This window comes from Rhinoraja longicauda, chromosome 18, assembly GCF_053455715.1.
Source record: "Rhinoraja longicauda isolate Sanriku21f chromosome 18, sRhiLon1.1, whole genome shotgun sequence".
Taxonomy (NCBI): domain Eukaryota; kingdom Metazoa; phylum Chordata; class Chondrichthyes; order Rajiformes; family Arhynchobatidae; genus Rhinoraja; species Rhinoraja longicauda.
Genome location: NC_135970.1, coordinates 4,446,438 through 4,473,381, shown reverse-complemented (window position 1 = coordinate 4,473,381; position 26,944 = coordinate 4,446,438). Strand labels below are relative to the sequence as shown.

Here is a 26,944-nt window from a genome sequence, read left to right as displayed (position 1 = left end):
GATGGAAAGAATTTAGGATATCGGTCAAACGCAGGCAAATAGAACTAATTTAGATGGGGTATCTTGGTCGGAATGGGCAAGTTGGACTGAAGGGCCTGTTTCCATGCTGTATGACTCTATGATAGTCACTTTGAGAAATGGGAGAACACAAACAGAAATACAGACCAGGTAGCTGGACATCAGGTCCCGCTGCGCACGGTCTATATGAATGATTTGATCCAAATTCATTGCTGATAGAAGTTTAGCAGTTTGGGCCATGAGGAAGCTGAATTGCTCAAAGAAATATAGGTGTAGGTTTATGATTGTGATATGTATAGAGGTACAGTGAAAAGCTTTGTTTTGCTTGCTATCCAAACAAATCGGATAACACTAGGAATAAATACAATCAAGCCAAACTTAAGTACAATAGTTGGAGCAAAGGGAAAAATACAGAGTGTAGAATATAGTATGGACAGGCTAAATGAACAGGTATGAACATGAAGTAGAACGATGGGAAGCCATCCACACTGGTCGTGAAAAATGGAGGGAGAGATTGCAAGGTGGTGTTCAGATAGATCGGGTATCTTTGTACATAAATCACTGAACAAACATGCAGGTGAGAAAAGTGATTAGAACAACAATCAGTAAGTTGTCCTTCGGTAGAAAAAGACTTGCGTCCTAGTCAAAAGAATAAAGAACTCTTATTGAAATTATGTGGGAACCTGGCAATGTTGATCTTACAACTTCTGTACAAGCCTGGTCTCTCTGCCAGTGGAAAGATATTTGTGTGAAATAGGGAGTGCAATAAGGGCTCACCGGATTGATTTGTGGGATTCATGTTTGTTCTCTGAGAAGACGTTATGTAGACTGGGCTAATTGTTGAATCAAGAAGAATGAGAGATGATCTCATTGGGACATACAGTGGCAGGATAAATGCAGGGATTATGTTGCTCTTGGCTGAGGTGCCTGGATCCAATCTCAGAATAAGTAGTCCAGGTCAAAGAAGAAATGTATTTTCTAGTGAGGAGTGAATCGTTGGAATTTTCTCCCTCAATGTTCTATTGTGGAACACAGTCACTGAATGTGTTCAAGACAATGACTGGCAGGACTTTGGAAATTAGGGCAATCACTGTCTAATGCTTTGTTCAGGAAAGATATACTGAGGATTAATATCAGCCAGTTATTGCAGAGAAGGCATGAGAGACTTTCCAGCTCGCTCCTTCTATTTCTTAATATCCTTAAGTTGGGTGAGTGAAATTTAAGAAGGAATGGTGGGGTGGGGCTCAGAGGGGAGGGCATAGTGAGGCAGGGATGAGATCTGTAAATGATTTATCAACTTTTCATCCAGCCCCTCGTATGTCTGATCCTACATTTAGTTTCTTGCGGCTGGTTTTCAATTGGGGGGCTGTGGCAAAGTAGGTTTCAACTATTTGGGGAACTGTATTTGGTAGTGCATGGGTGGTTTTGACCATCTCTGTCTTTGTGTTGAGCATGGTCTTGTAATTGCAGATGTTGATCCTCCGACCCATGCTGCCCTTGGTGATCCCAGTGAGATAGAGTTCCAGGGATTTCAGAAATTCCGGGAAGATGCAGACGACCAGGGGCTGGACAGTGAAAATTCTCTGGAGAATAATCCTCCTCGTTCAAGCTCAAGCACAACAGCAAGCAGCAGCCCCAGCACAGTCATACAGGGAATCAATCATGTAAGTGTGATCCATTTCACTGTTCCTTAAGAGTGAAGCTTGGATTATGTTTGAACCTCTACAAGCTCTTCTGACCCCCCAGACCGACCTGGTAACTTTTACTTTTTCATCCAGCATACCATTTTAATTTTTTTGCCATTGCTCTCCATTCCCACATCAGTGACTGTCCACGCTGAGTCCTAAAGACTCCACCTGCTTCCTTGCCTGCCTCCTGTGGTGTCCTCTGGCTCTCTGAATATTCCTCTGTGCAGCACTTGGCTGTATTTCTTCCATCTCAAAATTCCTGTGCCAATGGAAACACGAGCGATGCAGAATCTTGAGCAAAAACAAACTGCTTGAGGAACTCAGCAGGTCAGGCAGCATCTGTGGAGGGAAATGGACAGATTACATTTTGTGACTGGAGTAAAGGAGAATAGCTGGTAGAAAGAGATGAGAAAGGCAACAGGGTAATTGACAAATATGCCAAGTGTGGGAGAGAAGGGTGGCGATAGTAACCAAGACGAAGTGATAAGTTGAGAAGACAAAAGGGTGCACATGGTTGAATGTGATAAACAACGTTGGGAGTGAAATGTAGAATTAAAGGGAGGATTAGTGGCCAGAAGGTAAGTGGGGTGAGGGTGGGGGGGTGAATGGCAAAAAATTGGGGACCTGGAGATTGGGAAAGGTAGAAAGTGGGACGATGGGGAAGGTGGAACCTGGTGATGAGGCAGGTGGAGCAGAAAGGAAGTTCTGGTGGGGAGGGGGGGAGAGAACGGCATGTTTTTCTGAAATTGGATAATTTAATGTCCAAACTGTCAGGTTGTAGGCTATCCAAGAGGAATACGAGGTGCTGCTCTTCCAGTTTGTGTATGGTCTCACCCTTGCAGTGGAGAAGGCTGAGGGCAGACAGGATAGTGGAACTGGAGTGCCGAGCAACTGGGAGCTCCAGCTAGCCATAGTGGACAAAGTGCAAGTCCTCAGCATCCTCCACTGCCAAAGTAAGGCCAGATGCAAACTAGAAGAACATCATCTTGTATGCTGCTTGGTTAGCCTATTACCCAATGGCATTAAATTATCCCAATTCAGGTAAAATGCCCCCCTCTCACCGATATGGCTCCCCCTCCTCTGTGCACATCCTTCTTTCTATCCTTCTGTCGGTCACCCAGTTATATCCCCCCCCATCTGCTTATCACCCTGCAATTTACTGCAGCCATGTAAGTACAATGTCCCGCTTGTGAATGCTTTGGGTCCTCTTCTCCACACTCCGGGGCCTATCCCTCACCACTTCAGGTCCTGGCCTCACCCACACATTTTTCTTCCTCAGGCTGGAGTAGCCCTTCAGTGAGGGTAGGTGATTTACTGTCCTGTGTCTCTGGTCTGGCAGGAGTCCATCGATTCTGTGGAGGCTGATGAAAAAACTCTGACTTTCCACAATCACATCGCAGCCACCTCGATTCAGGCCTTTGCTAAAGTCAGCTTGGAGCAGCGGGAGAATGATGGTATGCCTGAGGGTTTGGGCCGTCAGAAGGACTATGACAACCCCTACTTTGAGCCTCAGTATGGCTTCCCTGCCGAGGAAGACGAGGGTGAAGATGATCAAGGGGAAAGCTACACCCCCAACTTCGTTCAACCCATCAATGGAAACCGGTGAGTGAATATGTTGTTTGCAGCAATTGTTATGAATTCTAAGATACAACAGTGTATTCTTCAGGCCATGGGATAGAGAAGGGCTGGATTTAGAAAGGGAAGACTTGAGGAATCTGCGACATTGCTGTTGAGGGAAAGTGATAGAATGCTGATCAAGCTATGATTCTGGAGCAAAGGTTGGCCTTAAATGCAATAGGAGATCGTGTAACTAGATTGTTAGGCTGTAAGTCAGGCAGATCAGGCAGAGGTAGTTGAGGCAGGGACTATCCCAACATTTAAGAAACAGTTAGACAGGGACATGAATAGGACAGGTTTGGAGGGATATGCGCCAAACACGGGCAGGTGGGACTGGTGTAGCTGGGACATGTTGGGTGGTGTGCGCAAGTTGGGCCAAAAAGTCTGTTTCCACACTGTATCACTCTATGACTCTATCTAGCACACAGAACACCATAGAACAGTACAGCCCACAATGTCCATGATGAAAATGGTCTCCTCTGCCTGCACATTATCCATATCCCTCAATTTCCTGCATATCCATGTGCCTATACAACGGCCTCTTAAATGCCGCTATCATATTTACCTCCACCACTGCATTCCAAGTGCCCATTACTCTGCATAAAACAAAAACTTGCCCCGAACATCTCCTTTAAACTTTGCCCCTCTCACCTTAAAGGTATGGAGGCAAAATTACAGAAATCAGGTTAAGAGAGGGGCAGGACTGGCAGCTCAATGTTCCAGGGTACAGGTTCTTCAGTAAAGACAGTTGGGGGTAAAAGAGGAGGGGGTGTTTTGTTATTGATTAAGCAGGATGTTACAGCAGTTGTCTAAATTGACAAGACAGGCAGTTCATCTAGTGAGGCTATAGGGGTGGAGCTGACAGACAAGAATTTCGCTTGGGCAGCCTACAGCCCAGCGGTATGAACATTGACTTCTCCAACTTTAGATAGTTCCTCTGTCCCTCTCTTCCCCTCCCCTTCCCCGGTCTCCCTCTATCTTCCTGTCTCCACCTATATCCTTTCTTTGTTCCGCCCCCCTGACGTCAGTCTGAAGAAGGGTCTCGACCCGAAACGTCACCCATTCCCTCTCTCCTAGATGCTGCCTGACCTGCTGAGTTACTCCAACATTTTGTGATACCTTCGATTTGTACCAGCATCTGCAATTGTTTTCCTAGACAAGAAAGGGATTATCACCTTGTTGGCAGTGTACTACAGACTCCCAAACAGTCAACGAGAATTAGAAGAGCAAATATGCGAGGAGATTGCAGGCAGCTGCAGAACTAATACGGTTGCTGTAGTAGGGGATTTTAACTTTCTCAATATTAACTGGGAATGTCATAGTTGCAAAAGGTTTACACAGGGCAGGATTTGTCAAATCTATTCAGGAATGTTTCCTCTGGCATTATGTTGAGGGCCCCACATGGGAGAGGGCAATGCTTGATCTAGTCTTGGGAAATTGGAAGGGGCAAATGGATGAAATGTTTGTAGATGAGCCTTTTGGGACCAGTGACCACTGTTCTATTAGGTTTAAAATATGGATAGAGATAGGGCGGGCACACGAGTTAAAATTCAAAATTGGGGGAAGGCCAACTTTGAAGGTATAAGACATGAACTTGCTCAAGTTGATTGGAGCAGGTTGTGTGAATGAAAAGCAATGTCAGGAAAGTGAGATGTTTTTAAAAGTGCTGGCAAGAATCCAGGGCATGCACCCTCTCAGAGTGAAGGGCAAGGCAGGTGAGCTTGGATGACAAGAAAAATTGAGGCTCTGGTCAAGAAAAAGGAGGCATGGGACAGGTATAAGCAGCTGGGATCAAGTGTATCCCTGGAGGAATTTCGGGAACTGAGAACAAGCTTAAAAAGGAAATCAGGAGGGCAAAAAGGGGGCAGGGGATGGCTCTGGCAGATGACATCAAGGATAATCCCAAGAGATTTTATGTACATAAAGGGAAAAAGAATGGGACCCCTCAATAATCAAAGTGGTCAACTCTATGTGAATCCACAGGAGATGGGTAAGGTCCTCGATAAGTATTTCTCCTCTGATTTTACTGCGGAGAACGACACAAAGACCGAGGAGCCCATGCAGTCAATGAAAGTGTCTTGGGGGCAGTCAGTATTACGGTCGAGGAGGTGCTGAAGGTCCTGGCATGTGTAAAAGTGGACAAATCTCCCGGGCCTGATGAGATTATATCTCATGACACTGTGGGAAGCTAGAGAGGAAATTGCAGGTCTCCTGGCTGAAATTTATGAGTCGTCATTAAATACGAGTGAGATGCCTGAAGACTGGAAGACAGCAAATGTTGTGCCTCTATTTACAATACAATAGAATAGAACTTTATTTATCTCAGGAGGGAAATTAAGAAGGGCTGCAGTGAAAAGCCTGGAAGCTACAGGCCAGTGAGTCTAACATCTGTGGTTGGAAAGTTATTAGAGAGTATTCTGAGGGGTAAGAACACCATCTTATTCATCTGTTCTCAAGTCAAACCACATCTCAGCGGTATTACCTGGAATGATCCAGACATTAAGAATTTAGGAGGCAGAAAAATTCACTTCCAAAAATCCACATGCCCTCTCCCATGTGGGGCCCTCAACATAATGCCAGAGGAAACATTCCTGAATAGATTTGACAAATCCTGCCCTGTGTAAACCTTTTGCAACTATGACATTCCCAGTTAATATTGAGAAAGTTAAAATCCCCTACTGCAGCAACCGTAAATGTGTTGTCACTACATTTTGGAGAATCTTGGTCTTCAGGCTCTCTGCTCCATCTAGGTTGAATTACATGTATATCAACATACAAACAAACAATTCAAAGCTTGCGTAGACCACTAGACCCCCTTGAGCCTGCTGCTGTCTTGAATAAAGTCATGGCTAATATTATAATCTCAACACTATGTTCCTATTTGCCCACAAAAAACCTTTCTCCATCTGCTTATCAGGAATCTTCTTATCTCTGCTTTAAAAATATTTTAAAAATCTGCTGCTACTGTCCTTCAAGGAAGAGAGTTTTGAAGATTCATGACCCTTGGAGAAATATTTTGCTTCATCTGTCTTCAATGGATGACTCACAGATGGTCAAAACCATTCAGGGTCTTTTAAGTTTCAATCAAGTCCCCTCTCTAGAAAGTACGTCTAACCAGTTCCTGTTGCTATCCACCCATTCTTAATATTGATCCAGTAAACCTTCTCTGAACTCTTTCCTTGCTTGGCAGACCAATGCTATACATTTTTCCAGAACTCCTCAGTAATCTCACCAATGTCCTGTGTAATTGGAGCATAACCTCCTTTTTATCCAATCCGCCTTGCAATAAATGATACCATTCCATTATCTATATACTAAAACTCGTTTGTTTGTTTGTTTGTTTGTTCCTGAAGTACAGCCAAAACGGTACACGATAGCGCAACAATTTTAGGCCCACCTTACTCACCGTCGTCCCTTTGGTGCTAATGGAAGAAGTTTAATTGAAATTGGTGTTATATTTTTAAAGTTATTCACATTTTAAAGTTAAATCTATCTCCTAGGGAGGGAGGGGGGAGAGGGAAGGGGTAGAAGGGAGGATAAGGGGGGGTTAGGGGGATGGAGTTGGGGGGAGGGAAGTGGGGTGGATGGAGGGGGGGAGGGGAAGGAAATGGGGGAGGAGGGAGGGAGGGGGGTTGAGGTCAATTTCACATTTTCTCATAACAACCTCCATTTATAGGATGTTTGTCCATTGACAACCTGTATAGATCCCTGCAGCTTGCTTGTATCCTCTTCACAACCGATTTTTTTTGCTTAAATTTGTCAGCTAAGTTAGCAATTGTACCTTTGGTAGCTTTATCACCGTCATTTATATAAATTTAGGAAGGTTGAGACTCCAGCACTGATCCTCATAGCGGGTAATTTGTTCCGTCTTGGCAACCCGAGAGAGCCTTGCCTCTGTTTTCTGTTATACTCGCATGGCTAAGCTGTTTGTTGACATCTACTTTTATGTCCTGTAGCTGGTGTGGAACATCTGGCTATCCAAATTTAGCACATCCACTCGTTCGCCTCTTAATTTCCAGGAAATTCTAATTTCCACTGATGGATATGGTTCTGCTTTCCTCGGCAGATTGCTTTAGTCTTCGATCTTGCAGCTGCCTTTGAGGGCGGCCTGGCCCGTCTTCATCATGCAGGAGGCTCAGCAGCATCATGACTATGTTATTCTCTTCTTGAGGGGGAAAAAAAGCCGTACTTTGGTTTGAAATGGCCAATGCTGACACTTTCAAAGTTTATGATGTCTAATTTCAAGGGGCTCTATTCTAATTAACTCCCCAGCAAATTTTCAATTAAGAAGCATAGGTGCTGGGCTTGTTCCTGTATTTTACACCCGATTTCCTGTGTAAGTTGCAGATGGTGTGGTTATTGCACTCGCATGAATCATTTACAAAGGGAAAGCATGAATGCTGGGGTAACTGGAGGGACAGGCAGGCAGCATCTCTGGAGAGAAGGAATGGGTGACATTTCGGGACACCCATTCCTTCTCTCCAGTGATGTTGCCTGTCCCGCTGAATTACTCCAGCATTTTGTGTCTACTTCGATTTAAACCAGCATCTGCAGTTCTTTCCTACGCCTCATACGCTTCACCATCCATAAAGTTCATTTTAAGCTGCCAATTGTGTATCACAATCAATTTTTTTTGTACACTGCATTTTATGCACTGCAAAAAAAACAAAGTTTAATGCTCAGATCCTATGACAGTAAGTATAGTTGAGATAAGGTGTTATGTTTACAGGTAAGATTAGGTTGGCACATTGAGAGCAATTAAATACTCAAGGGTGCAGAACGAAAGTGTTTACTTCAACATTTTGGTGACATCATCTGGCATCAGTCTTTGAAGAGCAGCATCTGTTTCACCTCAAAATGGTGAGAGTCAGAGGGACGAACATAGCAGAGACTTGGAGTAATACGGCGATTTGGGGATGCATATACATATCAATAAAGCCAGTGCTGTCTGTTACTATGGCCACGAAAAGCAGCTTAAGATTTGGGGTTCCTTTCCAGAGCAATAGTATTGAAAGCCAGTGAAGATGTGTTCAATTTGCTTTGTGCCTTGGCTAGGATATTTTGTGCATTGCTCTGATCACCACTTTACAAAAGGATAGAAAGACAGGCAAATGTGCAAAAGAGATTCACAAGTACAGTGGTGTTCTTATACACAGGGTGGTATGGTGGCACACCATGTAGAACTCTGCCTCAGGTGCAGAAGTCCTAGTTCGATCGTAACCTTGGGTGCTGTCTGTGAGGGGTTTACACATTTTCCCTGTGACCGTGTGGGCTTCCCAGACTGTGCCGGTTTCTCCCACACCTCCAGATGTTGCCCCATATGTAGGTGGGTGTTAGGAGAATCGGAGTAAGAGTGATTGATTTACAGGAACATTAAGGTGGGAATGGAATTGATTGCAATCCTTTGATATACACTAGATGTGCCTCTTGCAACTCAAGGAAATAGGAACTGTATTATCTCTGCTATTCATGTTCCAGGTCCACGAAGCTGCTTCGACCCAACAGTTTGAGACTTCCAAGTGATTCTGAAGTGGAATCTGATTCTCGAGCAAGTTCCCCAAACTCCACCATTTCCAACAACAGCAGCGAGGGCTTTGGAGGATTTATGTCATTTGCCAGTAAGTGTCTTGTTATTTAGCCAAGGGTTTGGTATGTTGAGAAGAGTTGGCTTTAGTATGCTCCATTTTATTTGCTTAAGTATTTTTGTCAATCCAGCTTACTTTACCTTACCCAGCCTGTTTGAATATTAAAATGTCCCATTATTTTTGCTGGTCACATGTGCTTCACACTGCCCCCTTCCACCTATATCCCTCCCTCTAGCTTTACATTTTAATCTCCTTCTCTCCTTATCTGATGACACCCCTTTGTCTCCTTTTCACCTCTAGCCTTTGTCACTTACTCCACCCAATCTGCCAATTAAACGCCCATCCATATGCCAATTAAACTCCCCTCACTTGTCAGGTGTTGACCCACCCCCACCCTCTATTTTTCTGCTTTCTCCCCCCCACTACAATCTGTCTGAAGAAGGGTCTTGACTCAAAATATAGTCTGTCATTCCCTTCCCAGAAGCTGTCTGACCCACTGAGTTCCTCCAGTACTTTGTTTTGATACCCTTGGGACTTTGGTAAACTGGCAGATTTTCTGATCTATTTGGATATTGTCTGTGGCAATACCTCAACATACTTCTTTATTTATTTATTTTAAGATGTTACATCTATATACTAAAACTCTTGTTTGTTTGTTTGTTTGTTTGTTCATGAACTACAGCCAAAACGGTACATGATAGCGCAACAATTTTAGGCCCACATTACTCACCGTCGTCCCTTTGGTGCTAATGGAAGAAGTTTCATTGAAATCGGTGTTATATTTTTAAAGTTATTCACATTTTAAAGTTTAAATCTATTTCCTAGGGAGGGAGGGAGAGGGGGGGAGGGGTGTGGGGGGAGGAGGGAGGATAAAGGGGGTTGAGGGGGATAGAAGGGAGAAGAGGGGAGGGTTCTGCACCAATGCAGGAGAGGTTTGGGCCCAATGGGTCCATTTGGTCTATAGTAATATAAATGTTTGCGTAAACTACAGGGAGTGTTAAAGGGAGTGTTGAAAATAAGTCCCTCGTGGTGCAAATGTATGCAGGAAATGGGACCCTGGTAAATTTAAAGGAAGCACAACAACCAATGTGCTGGTGCGCCTGAGCCTGGAACATAAGTATTTCCGAACAATCAAATAGTAGATTATTAGAGTTGCATTGTATTTAATGTTCTGTTAAATAATTTGTGTTTAATGGTGTACTTGAACTGAACGTGTCTGGTTGAGGATAACACCATTACTGTACGGTGGCATCTGAAGGTGAGATAAAAGAATGTAAAATTATTAGAAATAGGGTCGGTGTGGGCTATTTAATAAACCATTCTGGCTGTTCCCCATAGGTCTCTATCTTCCCAATCCCCAAAGATGCATCAAAATCAGTGCTGAATACACTCTGGGAACCATAGCAGCAGGTCAGCAAATGAAAGGGCTGATTAGATAGTGGAGCACAATTCCATACGTTTTAAGATTGTTTTGAATAGGGATGTTGAGGGAAGGCACTTCATTGGGGCGAGGCAGATTACAATGTCATTAGGCAGGGGCGAGGGAGGGTAGATTGGGAACAGATGTTATTAGGTAAGTGCACAGACAACGTAGGAGTCGTTGGCCAGCTGATTGAAGTGCAGGATCAGCGCATTCCAGTAAAGAGGTGGGATGAAGATGGCAAAGTAAAGGAACTGTGGATGACTAAAAAGGTTGTAAACTTGGTCAGGAAGAAAAGGAAGCATATTTCCTGTGTAAAAAGGTGGCATCAGACGAGGAATAGAAAGTGAATAGGAATGAACCAAGCAGACAATTAGAAAGGCCAAAAGGGGCCATGAAATGTCATTGGCGATTTGGATTAAGGAAAATCACAAGACTTCTTATATGTACATTAAATATAAGAGGGTGACCTGGAAAAGATAAAAGTGGGAGTCGGCAGATATAGGTGAGGTACTAATCGAGTACATTGCATCTTTATTCACTGAGAAGGACTTGGAGAACAGCAAGATCAGTGCAGTGAATACAAACATGCTAGGGCAGTTTGAGATCGAAGGAGATGGTTCTGAGGCTCTTGAAGAACATTAGGGTAGATAGGTCCCCAGGACTTGATGGGATCTATCCCAGGTTATTGAAGGAGGCAAGAGAGAAGGCCACTGCAACGGGGATCTGTGATTCTTCTCTAGCCACGTGCAAGGTCCCAGAGGACTGGAGATGTGTCCAATGTTGTTCCTTTGTTAAATAAAGGAAGTAGAGAGAATCCAGGAAACTCTTGGCTGGTGAGCTTCACATCAGTGGTGGAGAAAATGGAAAGAATTCTTCAAGATAAGATTTACTTCCATTTGGAAGAGAATGGGTGAATCAGGAATAGCCAGCATGGCTTTGTACACGGCAGGTCATATCTTACTAACGATTAGATTTTTTGAGGTGACAAGTGAGATTGATGAAGGGAGGGTAGTGGATGTTGTATACATGGATTTTAGTAAGGTTTTTGATAAGGTGCCTTACGGTAAGCTGATGACAATGTATGGGATTGACAATGACACAGAACTGGCTTATTCATAGAAGACAGGGTTTTGGTGGAAGGTAGATATTCTGGCTGGAGGTCTGTGGCGAGTGGAATTCCGCTGGGATCTGTGCTAGGAATCTCTGTGCGACATACATAAATGACCTTGATGTAAATGTGGATGGGTTGGCGAGTAAGTTTGCTGATGACGCCAAAATTGGAGGAGTTGCAGACAGAGGAATGCTCTCAGAAGATACAGCGGGATAAAGGTCAGCTGCAGAAATGGGCGGAGAAATGGCAGATCGATTTTAATCCATGCAAGTGTGAGGTGTTGCACTTTGGAAGGTTAAGTGTAAGGAGAGAGTATCGAGTTAATGGCAAGACCCTTAATAGCATTGATGTGCAGAGGCATCTTCGAGTCTAATTCATAGCTCATTAAAGGTGGCTGCACAAGTAGATAAAGTGGTAAAGAAGAAGTATGATATGTTTGTATTCATTGCTGGGGGCATTGAATACAAGGGTCAGGAAGTCATGATGCAGCTCTGTAGGACTTTGGTTAGGTCGCATTTAGAGTATTGCATGCGATTGTGGTTTCCCCTTTACAGGAAAGATGTGGAGGTTTTGGAGAGGTCACAGAGGAGGTTCACCAGAATGTTGCCTGAATAAGAGGGTTTCAGTTACAGGGAGAGGTTGGGTAGACCTTGATTATTTTTCATAGAACATCACAGATTGAGGGGAGACTTAACAGAAGTATATAAAATTATGGGAGGCATAGGTAGACAGTCAGAACCTGGCAAGGAACTGGGAATGGAAGTTGTCGCAAGTGCAGTCAGTGTCGTGAGTGCTGCCCTGGGATGAGGAAACTTGACAGTATCTTGAGTGGTAAACTCTGACCTAGAATCGCAAGTGCCTTGGGAGGGCTCTGTCATGAGTACTACACCAGACCCGTGGCAATATGATAAGTACTGCTCTTGGACTTGGAACCCTTTTGTGAGTGTTGCACAAGGACCTGAACAAAGGATGATTGCAAGTTTTGTGCTGGTGCCATATTCCCAGTGCTTGAGTTAATTGGATGGCCACATGTTTCTTGCTTAGGCCATGGTTTATTTAGTCTGTTTGAATTTTGTTTGCTGATGTATTTAATGGTGTGTGTGCCTAATGAAAGCAGATGGATTTTTTGTGTATTGCCGAGCTGAGCTGGTGGCATGGAATATGTTTATTCAATTGATGTCCTTGATGTATAGGTAACATCTACAAGAGTCGTGGCAGCAGCTTCAGCCTCTCTAACCTGGCATTACCAAACAAAGCAGGGCGAGACAAGAGCACACCGTTCCCCAGCCTCAAAGGTACAGATCTCTCCATCCTATTGGACTTGTGGTGTGAATGGAGTTTTGAAGCAATTTCGAGTGCAGGCTGCTGTTATCTCAGATTCAAGAAAGCCCAGGTTTTACGTTCTGTCATTCTTTTTTTAATTCGTCAGTGAGCTAGTCTCCCCATGCCTAATATACCTCCAAGATATCAGTACTTTTCCATATCTGGCCTTTGCACATCACTGTCCTCCCTCACTTTATGCCTTCAGCTAGCATTCCCTCATTAAACCTCTCCCTCCTCCCTCCCCCTCTGTCTCTATACTCAAAGATGCGTTTTAAAGCCAGCCACTTAACCAAACTTTCCATCATCGGCCCTGTCTTGCTTGGTGTTACATTTTTGGTAGTGTGGCCGGGAGGCGTACATTGTGGAACACTGTCCTCCCTGAAGGCACGAGGTAAATGCTATTTTGTTCAGCGTCCTCTCTGAGGTTTAGAGAATCATCTGTGCATCACAAACCAAAGCAGCACAAACAATTTGAAACCACTTGTTCCTTTGACAGGTGGCTTGAACTTGAGTGTCCCCTTTCTTTACATCTCCTTCCTGCATGTCCTTTTGCCCGTGTCTGTGTTCTTGCCTGCCTTCATCAGTAAGCATGTCTCAGCGCAGCTAACCTCTTGGCTTGTTGTCTTGCTGCTTGCTGGGCTCACTCATTTTGTGCATAAACTCTGTCGAAGAGGAGGAGTCACCAAATTAAATGACCAGCTCAGCTGGCTGAGGCACTGGACATGACTTGGGCATGGTTATAATCGGCACTCTCAGCCAAGGATGATTGGGTTCTGATTTTAACAGACTTCTATCCACGTCACGATGGCGGGTGGTACTTTGGGTAAATAATAACTGATTTAGTAGACACATATTTGAGTACTGATGTGATATGATTGGTAGTTTGATTGAAATGCCAGTTTGGTATATTTGTTGATATCTAAAAAATCCAGCGCTTTAAGCTTGCACCATCATTCAATAAAATAATGCGTGAATGGATTTACACCAACTCCAACTTTCCATTGTTTGACTTTTTTAAATGCCTAAAAATTCATTTCAGTCAGCCTTGAACATATCCATTGACTAATCACTAACAGCTCTCTGATCTAGAGAATTCAATAGATTTCCACCTCATCATCATAAATAGCTGATCATCTTTTCATCTTTTCATTTTCATCTTAAATAGCTAATCCTTGATGTAGATTATCAAAGCTAAAATTGATTCCAAGCACCTAACCTGCAAAGCCTTTGAAGAATAGTGAGGACATTTCCTCAATTCTACAGAATGAAGGTCAATTCTGCTCAGCCATTTCTCCGGATGACAAGACAGTATTATAAGAAAATAACTGCAGATGCTGGTACAAATCGAAGGTATTTATTCACAAAATGCTGGAGTAACTCAGCAGGTCAGGCAGCATCTCAGGAGAGAAGGAATGGGTGACGTTTCGGGTCGAGACCCTTCTTCAGACTGATGTCAGGGGGGCGGGACAAAGGAAGACCGTATTATATTTATTCTGACATTTGAACAGACCGAGACAAAAAATGGAAAAGCGCTGAGTTCCTGGTGTTAATAAGTGACTCTATCCCTAGATCTGGCTTGTGGGGATGGGGTTACTGTGTGAATGGAGCCCATTGCGTGCATGATCTGTAGCATCCATGCTCTCGGGTAGAGCTGCCTTTTCCATTTCCTTCATTCTGCTCATCCCCTCCCTTCCCCGATGTCCAGACCACCCCATCTTACCTCTTCTCACCCCCCTCATGAATCTAGTTGAGTTTTTTGAAGAAGTAACGAAACAGGTTTCTGCGGGCAAAGCCACAGGCATTGTCTATATGGACTTCAGCAAAGCATTTGATAAGGATTTGCATGGTAGGCTGCTCAGGAAGGTTAGATTGCATGAGATCCAGAGAGAGCTCGCCGACTGGATAGAGAATTGACTTCGTGGAATGGAGGTGAGGGTGATGCCAGAAGGTTGTTTTTCAAACTGGAGGCCTGTGACTTTTGGTGTGTGTCAGGGATCGGTGCTGGGCCTTTTTCTGTTTGGTTTATATCAATGATTTGGATGAAAATGTAGATGATATGATTAGAAAGTTTGCAGGTGACACAAGTGGGTGGCATCGTAGATAGCGAAAATGGTTATCAAAAATTGCAGCTGAATCTTGATTAGTTGGACAGGTGGGCTGAGGAATGTGTAATGGAGTTTAATGAAGATTAGTGGGATGTGTTGCATAATGGGAAGTCAAATCAGGGCAGAACCTTCACAGTGAACCTTCACAGTTGAACCTTCAACACTCTGGGGAGTGTCGTAGAGCAGACGGATCTAGGAGTGCAGGTACACCGTTCCGTGAAAGTAACTTTACTGGGTTGTTAAGGTTTTGGCGCATTATTCCTTCCATCAGTCAGGGTATTGAGTATAGAAGTTGGGATGTTATGTGACAGTTGTACAAGACTTTGGTTGGGCCACATTTGGAGTATTGTGTTCAGTTTTGGTCATGGGAAAGATGTTGGAAAAGGTGCAGAGAAGATTTATGAGGATGTTGCCTGGGCTTGAGAGCCAGAGCTGTAGTGAGAGGTTGACTAAGCTAGAACTTTATTCCTTGGAGCGCAGGAGGATGAGGGGTAATCTCATAAAGGTGTATACGATCATGAGGGGAATAGTAGGGTAAATGTACAGAACCTTTTACCCAATGTAGGAGAATCAAGAACCAGAGGGCATAGATTTAAGGTGAGAGGGGAAAGCAGATCAGAGAATGGATGTGTGCCTCTAAGATTGGTGACCACACACTCATTTTATATCCCCTTGAAGCCTCTCTCCATCCTCATCACTTCCCACTATCCCACGGTTTTCTGTGATCAGTAAGCTCGGTGCTCACAGTCAAATTTAGACATGAATTGTGAATAATTGTGGATCAAGCTCTTATTGGTACAATACTACTAGTCACAGCTTCTAACCCGAGAAAAAACAATTTATTCCTACTGTTCCCCAACTCTCAGACAACACTAGTATATTACCCTCTGTTCTCTGTGATCAATTTTGATCACCTCCCTTGTTGACATTACTTGAACATAGAACATAAAACAGTGTAGCACAGGAACATGTCCTTAGCCCTGACCCTGAGCCACCAACAGTTTTCATGTCTGTGCCAAACATGATGCCAAATTAAAGTAATTATGCCTGCACATGATCTGTACCCCTCCATTCTCTGCATATTTTTGTTCCCATTTAAAAGCCTCTTAAATGTCACTATCATATCTGTTTCCACCAACATCCCTTGCGTTCCAGCCACCCACCAGTCTCTGAAATCTGAAATTACTAACACAGTGTTAATACTGAGGGTTGTAATGTGCCCAGTTAGAAGACACTTTGTGGGAGCAGGTTAGGAGCTGGAACAGAAGAGGTTAGTCTTCTGCATTGCAGTTCTGAATCCATTATTCTAAATTGGAAGGTGTGCAAGTGAATCTCTGGCTCATATGGAGGCACTGTTTGGGTCCTGTAATGGTGGGAAGGGATAAAATGGAAGGTTTGGAGTGCTGAAAGCAGTGGGCAATGGCAGAAATTATGCAGGATCTGTTTGATGTAGATGGTGGTTGGGTGGAAGACGAGGACAAGTGGAACCCTAACCTTGTTCTGGCTGGTGGCAGAGAGGGCGAAAACAACAGAGGTAGATAGGATGTTAATGCAGACATACAGGATACCAGCCTACAATAGTCAGGGAATGGAATGTCGGAGCAGGGAAGTTTTGGTGCAACTTTATAAAATATTGATTATGCCACAGCTGAAATGTCACCACACTGAATGGAGGATGACTTAAATGGGGCAGAATTATTTAGGATTCTTGGGGACAGGATTTACTCAAATTTGGAAAAGCATGAATTTAGTTGGGATCGTTACCATAGCTTTGTGTGGGGGGAAATCCTGTCTCAAAAATTTGATTGAGTTTCCTGAAGAATTGAGGAAGGTGATTGATGAGAATAGTGCAGTGGACGTTGTCGACTTTGGATTTACTAAGGCAATGACACATACTGATAGTTGGCTGGTCCAGATGATTTTGTCACGTGGAATTTGGAGTTGTTAAGTTGGATACTGTCAAAAGAAGACCGAGTAGTGATGGAGGGGTGTTTTTCTAACTGAATGTCTGTGACCAGTGTGGTTCCACAAAGATCAGTGCTGGGGCCTTCATTGTTTATCGTACATATGTAAATTATTTAAACAATATAAATGAGTGGTCTGATTAGGAAATTTGCAGACAACAAGAAATTGGCGAGGTTGTAGATAGTGTGAAAGGTTGTCAAAGGATATAGCAGGATATAGATCATTTCAAAATTTGGGTAGAGAAATGGCAGATAGAGTTTAATCCAGCCAAATGTGAGGTGTGTTTTGGGAGTTCAAATGCTAGAGTAAAGTGTATAGTTAATGTTAGGACCGTTTGGAGTGTTGATGTAGTGAGCCGCTCTTGGGGTGCAAGTCCATAGCCCTTTGAAAGTGGCAACACGGGTAGATGGGGTGGTAGGGAAGGCATACAGCATACTTATTTTTATCAGCTGGGGCATTCAATGTGAAAATTGGGAAGTCATGTTGCCTCTTTATAAAACTGGTAAGGTAGGAGAATGGGTTTGAAGGTGGAAAAATAAATAAGCCATGTGGACTAGACTTGATGGGATGAATGGTCTAATTCTGTTCCTATGTCTTATGCTCTCCTGCTCTTATGATGCAAAGATGATTCGCCAGGATGTCGCTTGCAATGAGATGTTTTACTTAGGAGCTGTAATTGGATGGGCATGTATTTTCCATGGAGTTATGAGGACATTTGATCGAGGTGTACAAAATTATGGGGGGAATAGATAGGGTAGATAGTAGGAAACTTCCCCATAGTAGAAGTGGGAAAACTTAGAGGATAGAGAAAACCTAGAGGGAAATGAAGGGATCCGAGGAAGAATATTTAACCACAGAGGATGTTTGTAATCTGGAATGTACTGCCCAAGTGGGTAGTGGAGGTAGAGACTTTCACAACATTTAGGCAGCATCTGGACAAGATGCTAAGGAATGCTGATGAAGCAAGAGACCTTTGGATACAAGAACTGGATGTTCTTCTTGTTAAGCTGGAATGAGTGCAGAGAAGATTTACAAGGATGTTGCCAGGACCTGAGGGGTTGAGGTATAGGAAGAGGTTGGGCAGGCTGGGACTTTATTCCTTGGAATGCTGGAGGCCGAGGGGTGATCTTGCAGACATGTGTAGAAGATCATGTGGGGAATAGATAAAGCTGATTGCAAAGTGTCTTTTACCCAGAGTAGAGGAGTCAGAGTAGAGGACATAGGTTAAAGGTGAGAGGGGAAAGATTTAATAGGAAACAAAGGGCCTATTTCCATGCTCTATGACACTCTGGCTCTGAAAATGAAAACATTGATTAATAGGATAGTGAAAAAGATACAAGACATGTTTGCCTTCATAGGTCAGGGCATAGAATATAAAAACTGGAATTTTACATTATAGAACAACATATGGGTGTTTCTGTAAATAAGAGTACCAACCTGTGACATGGGTGGCCAAATTTGAAAGTTATTAAATCATAATGAAATACCACAGCATTAAAAATGGGCCTACCTATGATCCTTTTGAGCTAATTTGTGGTCAAAACTTGACCAAAATTTATTACTTTCAAAATTTAAAGGAAAAAAACCGAGACTGTCTCTTGATTTCCAAGCTCCCTTACAAAATGTCGGCACGTAACCCACTATGTGGCCCGTAGTTCAGGTCAGGGTCATTACAATCGCGTTGTTTGAATTTTTTTTTAAATCGTGATGAGTGCAAAAAATCCCAGTAATAGCATTGATGAGGTCAGACAACGGGAGGGACTACAGAATGAGACATCGATAAAATAGGTGAGCAAACTAGATTTATATTTCATGATTTTAAGTTCTATTCATTATTAAGTATTTCAATGGAAAGCTTTAACAAAAAATATAAACAATAAAAAAGAAACAATAAATATAAAAACGATTACTCTGCTTTTAACTCACACATTTCACACGTGACAAAATGGACACTGTTACTCACTTGCTGCACAAACGTGGGGCATCAGAAAACCATCTCATCGGGTGATAAATCATAAGCAGAATCGTAATTTGGCTTATATAGAGTTATTTCATTGCAAAATTAATGTAATCTTTCTGGTATAAATTAGCCTAAGCATTTGACGAAATCCTGCTTGACAAATGTCACAAAAATAGGCAAGAAAACACAGGGACACATCTGATATTTTTCTTTGTAAAAACGGATTGATTTATTTTTGCTTCATCTCATTATTTTGGGGATACACCATGATCTATACTATTTAAAATACAGGATATGAAACAATGGGAATATTACATTATAAGCAGGAAAATAAGCTGGAAGTTTGGAGACGTTCAATTTCACTACTGAGTGCTGTATTTACGGAAACACCCATATGTGTGCTGTTCTGATTGCCACACAACAAGGAGAATGTGATTGCAGAGGACAGTCACCAGGAAGTTACCTGGAGTGGGGGCTTTGGCTGCAAAGTTTTGTTTTTCCTGCAACTAAAGTGGTTGAGGGGTGACGTGCTGTATTATTGCAGGTATAGATAGTGATGGTAGTCAGAATCTTTTCCCCATGGTTGATGTATCTAAAGCAGAATGGGTGACAAAAAGTAGGTCAGTGGCGAGGAATCCTGCAGTTGGCAGCTTACTCCTAACTGCTGAAAATTATTGAGTTAGGAATGTGATGGGATACTCTCCACTGGGGGCTCCCAATGTTTATAGTCTTTGTCACTGATTTGTACATGGTGATGGTATAATCTATCCAGCCTTCGGCTACGAATCCAGCTTTAACTAATCCACCTGAATGTGGGTGCCTAACAACCGGTGTGCATTCTTTGTCAGGGGCCTCCAGATATCAAAGCTATATCTTGTCAATCTAGCATAATTGCTGGGGTTTGGATCTATCGGAAGACTGTGTGTATTACATTTAGGACTCCGCGCATTCAGCTCCTTCTGATCTAGGCAGTTGATGCCCTTAATCATTGTGGTCATTGCACCGCTCCAGGTTTCTTCCACTTTTTGCCACCATTGAGGACTTTTTGGATCATATTTTGGAATCTCTTCCTCAGATTTGCACTGTGTCCGACCTTATCAGGAACATAGCCGTAGAGGGCGTTACTCGAGATGTTGTTGGACCATGTAAGCCTCTACACCACAATAAAACACCAAATTTAGAAAGTAAGAACAGGAGAAGTTCACCAGGCTCCTCAAGCCTGTCCCACTGTTCAGAATGATCACGGTTGTCCTGCCCAACCATCATCAATCTTCCTTTGACAGATCCTCACAGCACTCATTCCCTGATATTTCAAAAATGTATCTACTTTTTAATTCCCCTCACAATAGACAATAGACAATAGGTGCAGGAGTAGGCCATTCGGCCCTTCGAGCCAGCACCGCCATTCAATGTAATCATGGCTGATCATTCTCAATCAGTACCCCGTTCCTGCTTTCTCCCCATACCCCCTGACTCCCCTATCCTTAAGAGCTCTTTCTAGCTCTCTCTTGAATGTATTCAGAGAATTGGCCTCCACTGCCCTCTGAGGCAGAGAATTCCACAGATTCACAACTCTCTGACTAAAAAAGTTTTTCCTCATCTCTGTTCTAAATGGCCTACCCCTTATTCTTAAACTGTGGCCCCTGGTTCTGGACTCCCCCAACATTGGGAACATGTTTCCTGCCTCTAACATGTCCAACCCCTTAATAATCTTATATGTTTCGATAAGATCCCCTCTCATCCTTCTAAATTCCAGTGTATACAAGCCTAGTCGCTCCCCTCACGATCTCGCCTCCACAACCCCCTGGAGTAGAGAAGTCCAGATATTACCCATAGTAGCAAGTTGTTACCACTCACCTCAAAGCAGATTCCTTGGTACTACACCTTGGGCAGAGCTGCTTTCCATTTGCAAAGCTACAGATTCCTCTCATTCTTTTCAGCAGTGCAGCTTCAATATTGCCTTTTCCACAGAATAAAGTCCCCCTCAGTAATGCTGCCTGCATGTTCCTTCCATTCCAACGATGTTGCAGCAACATGGTGCTCCCTCGTTGGTGCATCTCTCCCTTGATACTGAACCTCTGACATTCTAGTACTTATACTAACTTCATAGTAATGTGGTGCTCCCTCTGTACTATTCCTCCAACAGTGCAGAACTCATTGCTCTCATCTGACTTTGTGGCACTGCCTGTCCAGTTCACCAATCTGACTCCATCTGATAATGCAGCTTTTCCTTGGTGCTAACAGTCTGAGGTTTTCATTCATTCACGGGATATGGATGTTGCTGGCAAGGCCAGTACTTTTATCTTCAGATTCTCTGATCAATGTGTGAATAAATGTATTGTCCATCCCTAATCTTAATCACCACTTGAACCAACTTGTGTGTCAGGTGATTTTTAAGAGCAGATTTTGCAAAGGCTAAACCAGAGAAGACAGTTTTTGCAAAGGCTAAACCAGAAAAATTACCTGCCTTGAAGCACGTAGGTGAACCAAATTGTTTTTACATAGAAACATAGAAACTAGGTGCAGGAGGAGGCCATTCGTGCCCTTCGAACCGTCACCGCCATTCATTGTGATCATGGCTGATCATCCACAATCAGTAACCTGTGCCAAACTTCTCCCCATATCCCTTGATTCCACTAGCCCCCAGAGCTCTATCTAACTCTTTCTTAAATTCATCCAGTGATTTTTCTGTGATAGTCCTGTAGTTTCATTAGTATAAATCTTAGCAATATCTTCTAATTTTATTGAATTACATGAATTTAAATTCCCACTATACTTAAATTAATCAATATGCTCCTATCTCCCCAACAGTGCTAAACTTCCTCAATCCTGGTCCTTTGATGCTGCCGTCTGTCACTACTGGCAGCATCTCCTTAACTTTGTATAACTCTGTCAACAATGCAGCGTGCCCTTGTTGCCATTCCTCCAGCACTGTGCCACTCCAACACGTGTTTCTCCTGCAGTAATGTTCCTTCCTTACTGACTTTGCATTTCTTCCTTGGGTACTGTTCACTCATTCTTTGGCAGCCTGAAGAAGGCATAACACTCCCTGCATGCCTCTGGATACAGACTGCTGGAGTAACTCAGCATCTCTGGAAGACATGGATAAGTGACATTTTGGGTTGGGGGTAAAGAAGGATCCCACCCAAAATGCCACATATTCTTGCCTTCCAGAGATGCTGCCTGACTCAGTGAGTTATACCAGCACTCTCTATTTTTGTTAAATCAGCATCTCCAGTTCCTTGTGCCCATACTGTATCTTCTGGACAGTGCTACCTCCTGTGCAGTGCACCCTCTGATGCCAGTTGCCCAGTGTGATGCCCTCCCTGTTGATGCATGTTGCCCCTGCAGCCATGGCCCTTTCTTCCCCGTGCTCTCTTTGTGCTGCCCTTTTTGCACTGTGATGGCTCGCCATCCAGCCTGTCTGCTCTTTTGTCTGAATGTTCAAAGTCTGTGTTATTAATCTGCTTGTCATTTAACAACAGATGCACATTTGAGGGCATTATTTTGTTTGTTTGGTGACTGGATGTCTTTGTGCCTCTGTACTTTCTGCTCCTTGCCCAGATCTGCTTTGTGTTTATTGAATTCTGCCTGATCAGTATTCCAATGGGCTGTTCAGTTGGTCAGTAACAGGGTGTGTGAACGAACGGGAAGATTGATCCTCTTGCCTCTGGGTTGGATTAGGAGAGATGTACAAAGTAACCACAGTTTCAGGCTGAAATTCCAATTGAGTAAAGTGACATTTGAAAGCATCACAGACTCCCTGTTTTTCCAGAGGTGTTAGCTGGTCACCAGTTCACTGCTTCTCTTTGACTGCATGTCGAGACACATGCATAAGCATTGGTATCTGCAGCTGCAGCACGTTGTGTGATCTCAGCACCGTTGGTGGATCAGTCTTTATCAGGAAGCCAATACTGTCCTCCTTGCTGACCGCTGGAATACTGTTGGTCAGACTGGCTCGTATGTTGGATTGATTTTTTTTCTCTTGTTTTGCTGAATGAGCACTAACTGTAATTTTGTGTCCCAGTATTTGGGCTAAATACTATAATGGAGATTATAACCGAAGCTGGAGTGGGTAGTGAAGGTGGGTCTCTTGCATGGGCTGTCTTACTCTTTGCCAGAATGCTCTGCCTCCCTCATTAGGCTGTTCGTAGTTCTTGGTCTGCCTTCCCCATCTATTGGTTGTTAGATGCCCTCCATCTCAGCTCACTCATGGTCCTGTTGTTGCCGGTCTACTTCTCATGCGCAGTTCATCCGGTGCTTTGTTGGTGTTGCATGTGATGAGGGCAAAAGCTTTGCTCCCAGCTCCTTTGCCTGGTCCTTTATCTCCCACTACCTCTCTCAGTTGCCTCTGGCTATTAGGTGGTCTGCTTGTCCCTTCCCCAGGCCTGACTTCTGCTCATCAGTCTCCGTCATTCCCCTCCCCAGCTGATCACAATTCTGTTCTAATCTGCATCACAGACCCTTCCTTTCCCTTCCATAATCCCCCGTGTTCCTGCCTAGCCCCCAGGTTGCCTTTCCCCGTACCTTGCCTCTTCACACCTCTTACCCACTTTAAGCCGCAGCTCCCGGATTGTCTCAAGAGCTTTTAACTGTCACTTAACAACACACAGGGATTTGCCTTTCCCAAATAATTATGTAGAAATCAGTGTATCCTTGGCATTCCAATGAAAGAGGCCTCTGTCTTTGCCCAGATTTTAACGTCCGTCCCTTGCATTTTAAGGCTGTGCAATGATATTCCTTCACAATGCCCTCCTCAAACTCCTTGCTAATTCAGTGTTTCTCCTTGCCTGGTTTGGAGTGTTGCAGGAGGAGCTGGGTTTTGACACTGGAACGTTGGTAGGTGGCTGCTACTCACTAAAAGGATGACTGCGGCCAAAACCCCCAAGGCACATCAGTTTTTCTAAAGGTGCATGTAAAGGAACCTGCAATTTCTGCACTAGCTCTGCTCTGACCTGTCTCCCGTTCCCCATCGCCTCACACACCCCCACCCCTCGTCACCACCCCCATTGCATCTGCGGCCTCCCATGTTCCAATAGCCCCTCCTGCCCATTCCCAGGCATCGCCCTCACTGAACTCTCACCTCGGAGTCACCGTCTCCCACCCCTCCCCAGAGTGGGGCCGCACGCCCTTCAGTCCCCTCAGTCACCGCAGGGCAGGGTCAGTCCAGCCAGCTGTTCCTACCTGTTCCCCTGAGGTGCTGCTTACATCCAAACACCCCACACTCTCTGCTCAGCAGTCATCCTCCCCACTCACATTTTGTACTTACCTTGCCACTAGTCGCAGCCTTCCCTGCTTCCCTGGGCTCTTCCACCTTGACACTGCAATCCCATCATTGGACGTACTTCATTCTGAGCCAGCATTCCATCCTGGTCTCCTCCAAGTCTGTGTATGATTGCAGCACTTGTACCCCAGTCTGACTTGTATTTTTACACTGCATTCATTTAATTTTCAGAAGTTGTATGTGTTTGCATCCTGCGCAATGAGCATGGCTCATCTAACACTGTGGGTTCACTTAATTCAGGTACGAGGCGAGCTCTCGTGGATCAGAAATCATCAGTCATAAAACACAGCCCGACTGTGAAGAGGGAGTCCCCATCACCGCAAGGCAGAGCGAACAACAGCAGGTACAGTGAGAGAAGAGGGAGCAAGGCCGGCGATCACGGTGTGGGAGAGAGATTCAGGGCTATTATGTGGTAGGAGGCAGAGCGACGTGGCATTCAAGGAAGGAGACAGCTGGAGTCCAGCAACAGCCTGGGACTTGCCTGGTACAGGCACCGCTCATTAGAACGAGAGCGTGGACTGTGAACATGGCAATAAAACATGGTGCCTCCTGCATGCGGCTCTAGATTATTCCTGTACACGTGCTGATGGTACACTATGGTGATACTCTACTGGACTGTTTGCAAGGACAAGAATTTAACTGTTTTAACATATGTGACAATAAAAATCATTATTGGCTGTTGACGAATGACAGGTGGGACAGGGTGGGAGAGGAGGAAATACAGGCGGGACAGTGGGAGAGGGGGAACAATAGGCCGGATGCATTGGGCAATGGGGAACAACATGCGGAATGCAGTGGGGGTGAGAAAAAGACAGGCAGACATTGATGGAAGATGGGGAGCAACAGGCGGCACATGGTGGGAGAGGGGGCTGTGGAGAGGGAAGTTGTGTGAGCAGCTTCAAGTTCTCAGTACAGGTCGTGACCCGTAACTTGTTGATGTTACAGTGAGAACCAGCAGTTCCTGAAGGAGCTTGTACAGAACGTACTAGACGGACAAGGTGTTGGCTGGTTAAGCATGAAGAAGGTCCGGCGCCTCCTGGAAAATGAGCAGCTCCGTGTGTTTGTCCTCAGCAAACTCAACAGGACAATCCAGTCTGAGGAGGATGCTCGGCTGGATATCCTGAAGGATGTGGTAAGCGGGCCTGGGGGATATTTCATAAAGATTGCCGTTCCCTGTCCCTTGCCTGCAACTTCAAGATGAAATCAAGACATAGGCACCACAGTCTTCTCCGTCCAACTCCTGGACAACCTATCAATACTCTTTATATTCCTCCTTCCAGCACTGGCCCACTCTACACTCTTCACAGTCCCGGTATCCCCTACCCCAACTATCTTGTCCCTGCCCCTGCCAACCCCTCCCCCCCACCCCCCCCCCAGCTTCTTACTTCCTAGCCCCCCATCTACCTCCTCGCCTCCCCATCTCATTCCTCAAACCTGCCTTCCTCCTCACCCCCTGATTCCACCCTCCCCCCCTTCACTAGCCCTCTCTCGCTCACTGCACCCCCTTCCTTGCCGCGCCCCCTTCCTTCCCCCCCGCTACCACCCCCCCCACCACCCCGCTACCTCCCCCTACCCTGACGCGCCCCCACCCACCACCCCCTTTCCCTCACAGCCATTGGGTACTCTTGATGCAAGCTGCGTTCTGTTGATTCCGTGGTGATTGTTGGGCTTTGCTATTATTGCAGGAGGTCAGTAAGAAGGTTTATAGGGGGATGTTGGACCTACTGAAGTGTTCCGTGGCCAGCCTGGAACATTCGTACAGCAACGCTGGCCTGGGGGGAATGGCCAGCGTTTTCACCCTCCTTGAGATCGCTCACACTCACTATTACAACAAAGGTAAGAAGACATTCAACTGTCCTTAAACCACCATGTGTCAAAAGTGAGACTTCATTTGGAAAGGGAAAGAACCAACAGAATAGGGAGGTTATCGTGCATACCTTGTACTCACTTTGCTGCTGTGACAGGCAGCTGCACTTCACAGCACACTGACAACAGCTGCTGATCCCACTGCCCTGACCTGTGGGAACACCGTGTCACTACCCACTGTTCCAACGCAGAGCAGCGTCAGGGACCACCATTGCCCATCCACTACTCTCTCGTCTGGACACAGCAGCACTGGGTTGAGACACCACTGCCCGGAAATGCACAGCACTGCACGGACACAGACACTATCGCCTGGACACACACAGCACTGGGTACACACAACACTGCCCAGACCCAGCACTGGGTATACACACCACTGCCCAGACCCAGCACTGGGTACACACACCACTGCCCAGACCCAGCACTGGGTACACACACCACTGCCCAGACCCAGCACTGGGTACACACACCACTGCTCGGACTCATCACCGGGTGTACACACACCACTGCCCAGACCCAGCACTGGGTACACACACCACTGCCCAGACCCAGCACTGGGTACACACACCACTGCCCAGACCCAGCACTGGGTACACACATCACTGCCCAGACCCAGCACTGGGTACACACACCACTGCCCGGACCCAGCACTGGGTACACACACCACTGCCCAGACCCAGCACTGGGTACACACACCACTGCTCGGACTCATCACCGGGTGTACACACACCACTGCCCAGACCCAGCACTGGGTACACACACCACTGCCCAGACCCAGCACTGGGTATACACATCACTGCTCGGACTCGCATCACTGGGTTCAGACATCACTGCACGGACACACACAGCATTGAGTAGACACTACCGCTCGGACTCACATCACTGGGTTCAGGCACCACTGCCCAGACCCAGCACTGGGTATACACACCAGTGCTCAGACACAACACTGGGTTCAGCCACTGTTGCCCGGACACAGAGCAGCGCTGAGTATTACTTCACTCT

General features: G+C 45.0%; 1 protein-coding gene across 19 annotated transcripts in view; it reads left to right on the top strand.

Moving 5' to 3' along the window:
• Positions 1 to 26,944, top strand: part of madd (MAP-kinase activating death domain) — a 155,751-nt gene that overhangs the window by 74,196 nt on the left and 54,611 nt on the right. For 13 of the 19 annotated variants that reach the window (XM_078415009.1, XM_078415004.1, XM_078415003.1 and 10 more), the window contains 8 exons: positions 1,489 to 1,682; positions 3,046 to 3,308; positions 8,802 to 8,941; positions 12,636 to 12,737; positions 22,823 to 22,879; positions 24,320 to 24,422; positions 25,025 to 25,211; positions 25,765 to 25,915. In XM_078415009.1, coding sequence (XP_078271135.1) covers positions 1,489 to 1,682; positions 3,046 to 3,308; positions 8,802 to 8,941; positions 12,636 to 12,737; positions 22,823 to 22,879; positions 24,320 to 24,422; positions 25,025 to 25,211; positions 25,765 to 25,915 — 1,197 coding nt within the window. The remainder of the gene's footprint in view (positions 1 to 1,488; positions 1,683 to 3,045; positions 3,309 to 8,801; positions 8,942 to 12,635; positions 12,738 to 22,822; positions 22,880 to 24,319; positions 24,423 to 25,024; positions 25,212 to 25,764; positions 25,916 to 26,944) is intronic. The other 6 variants (XM_078415006.1, XM_078415001.1, XM_078415005.1 and 3 more) reach the window with 1 other exon arrangement.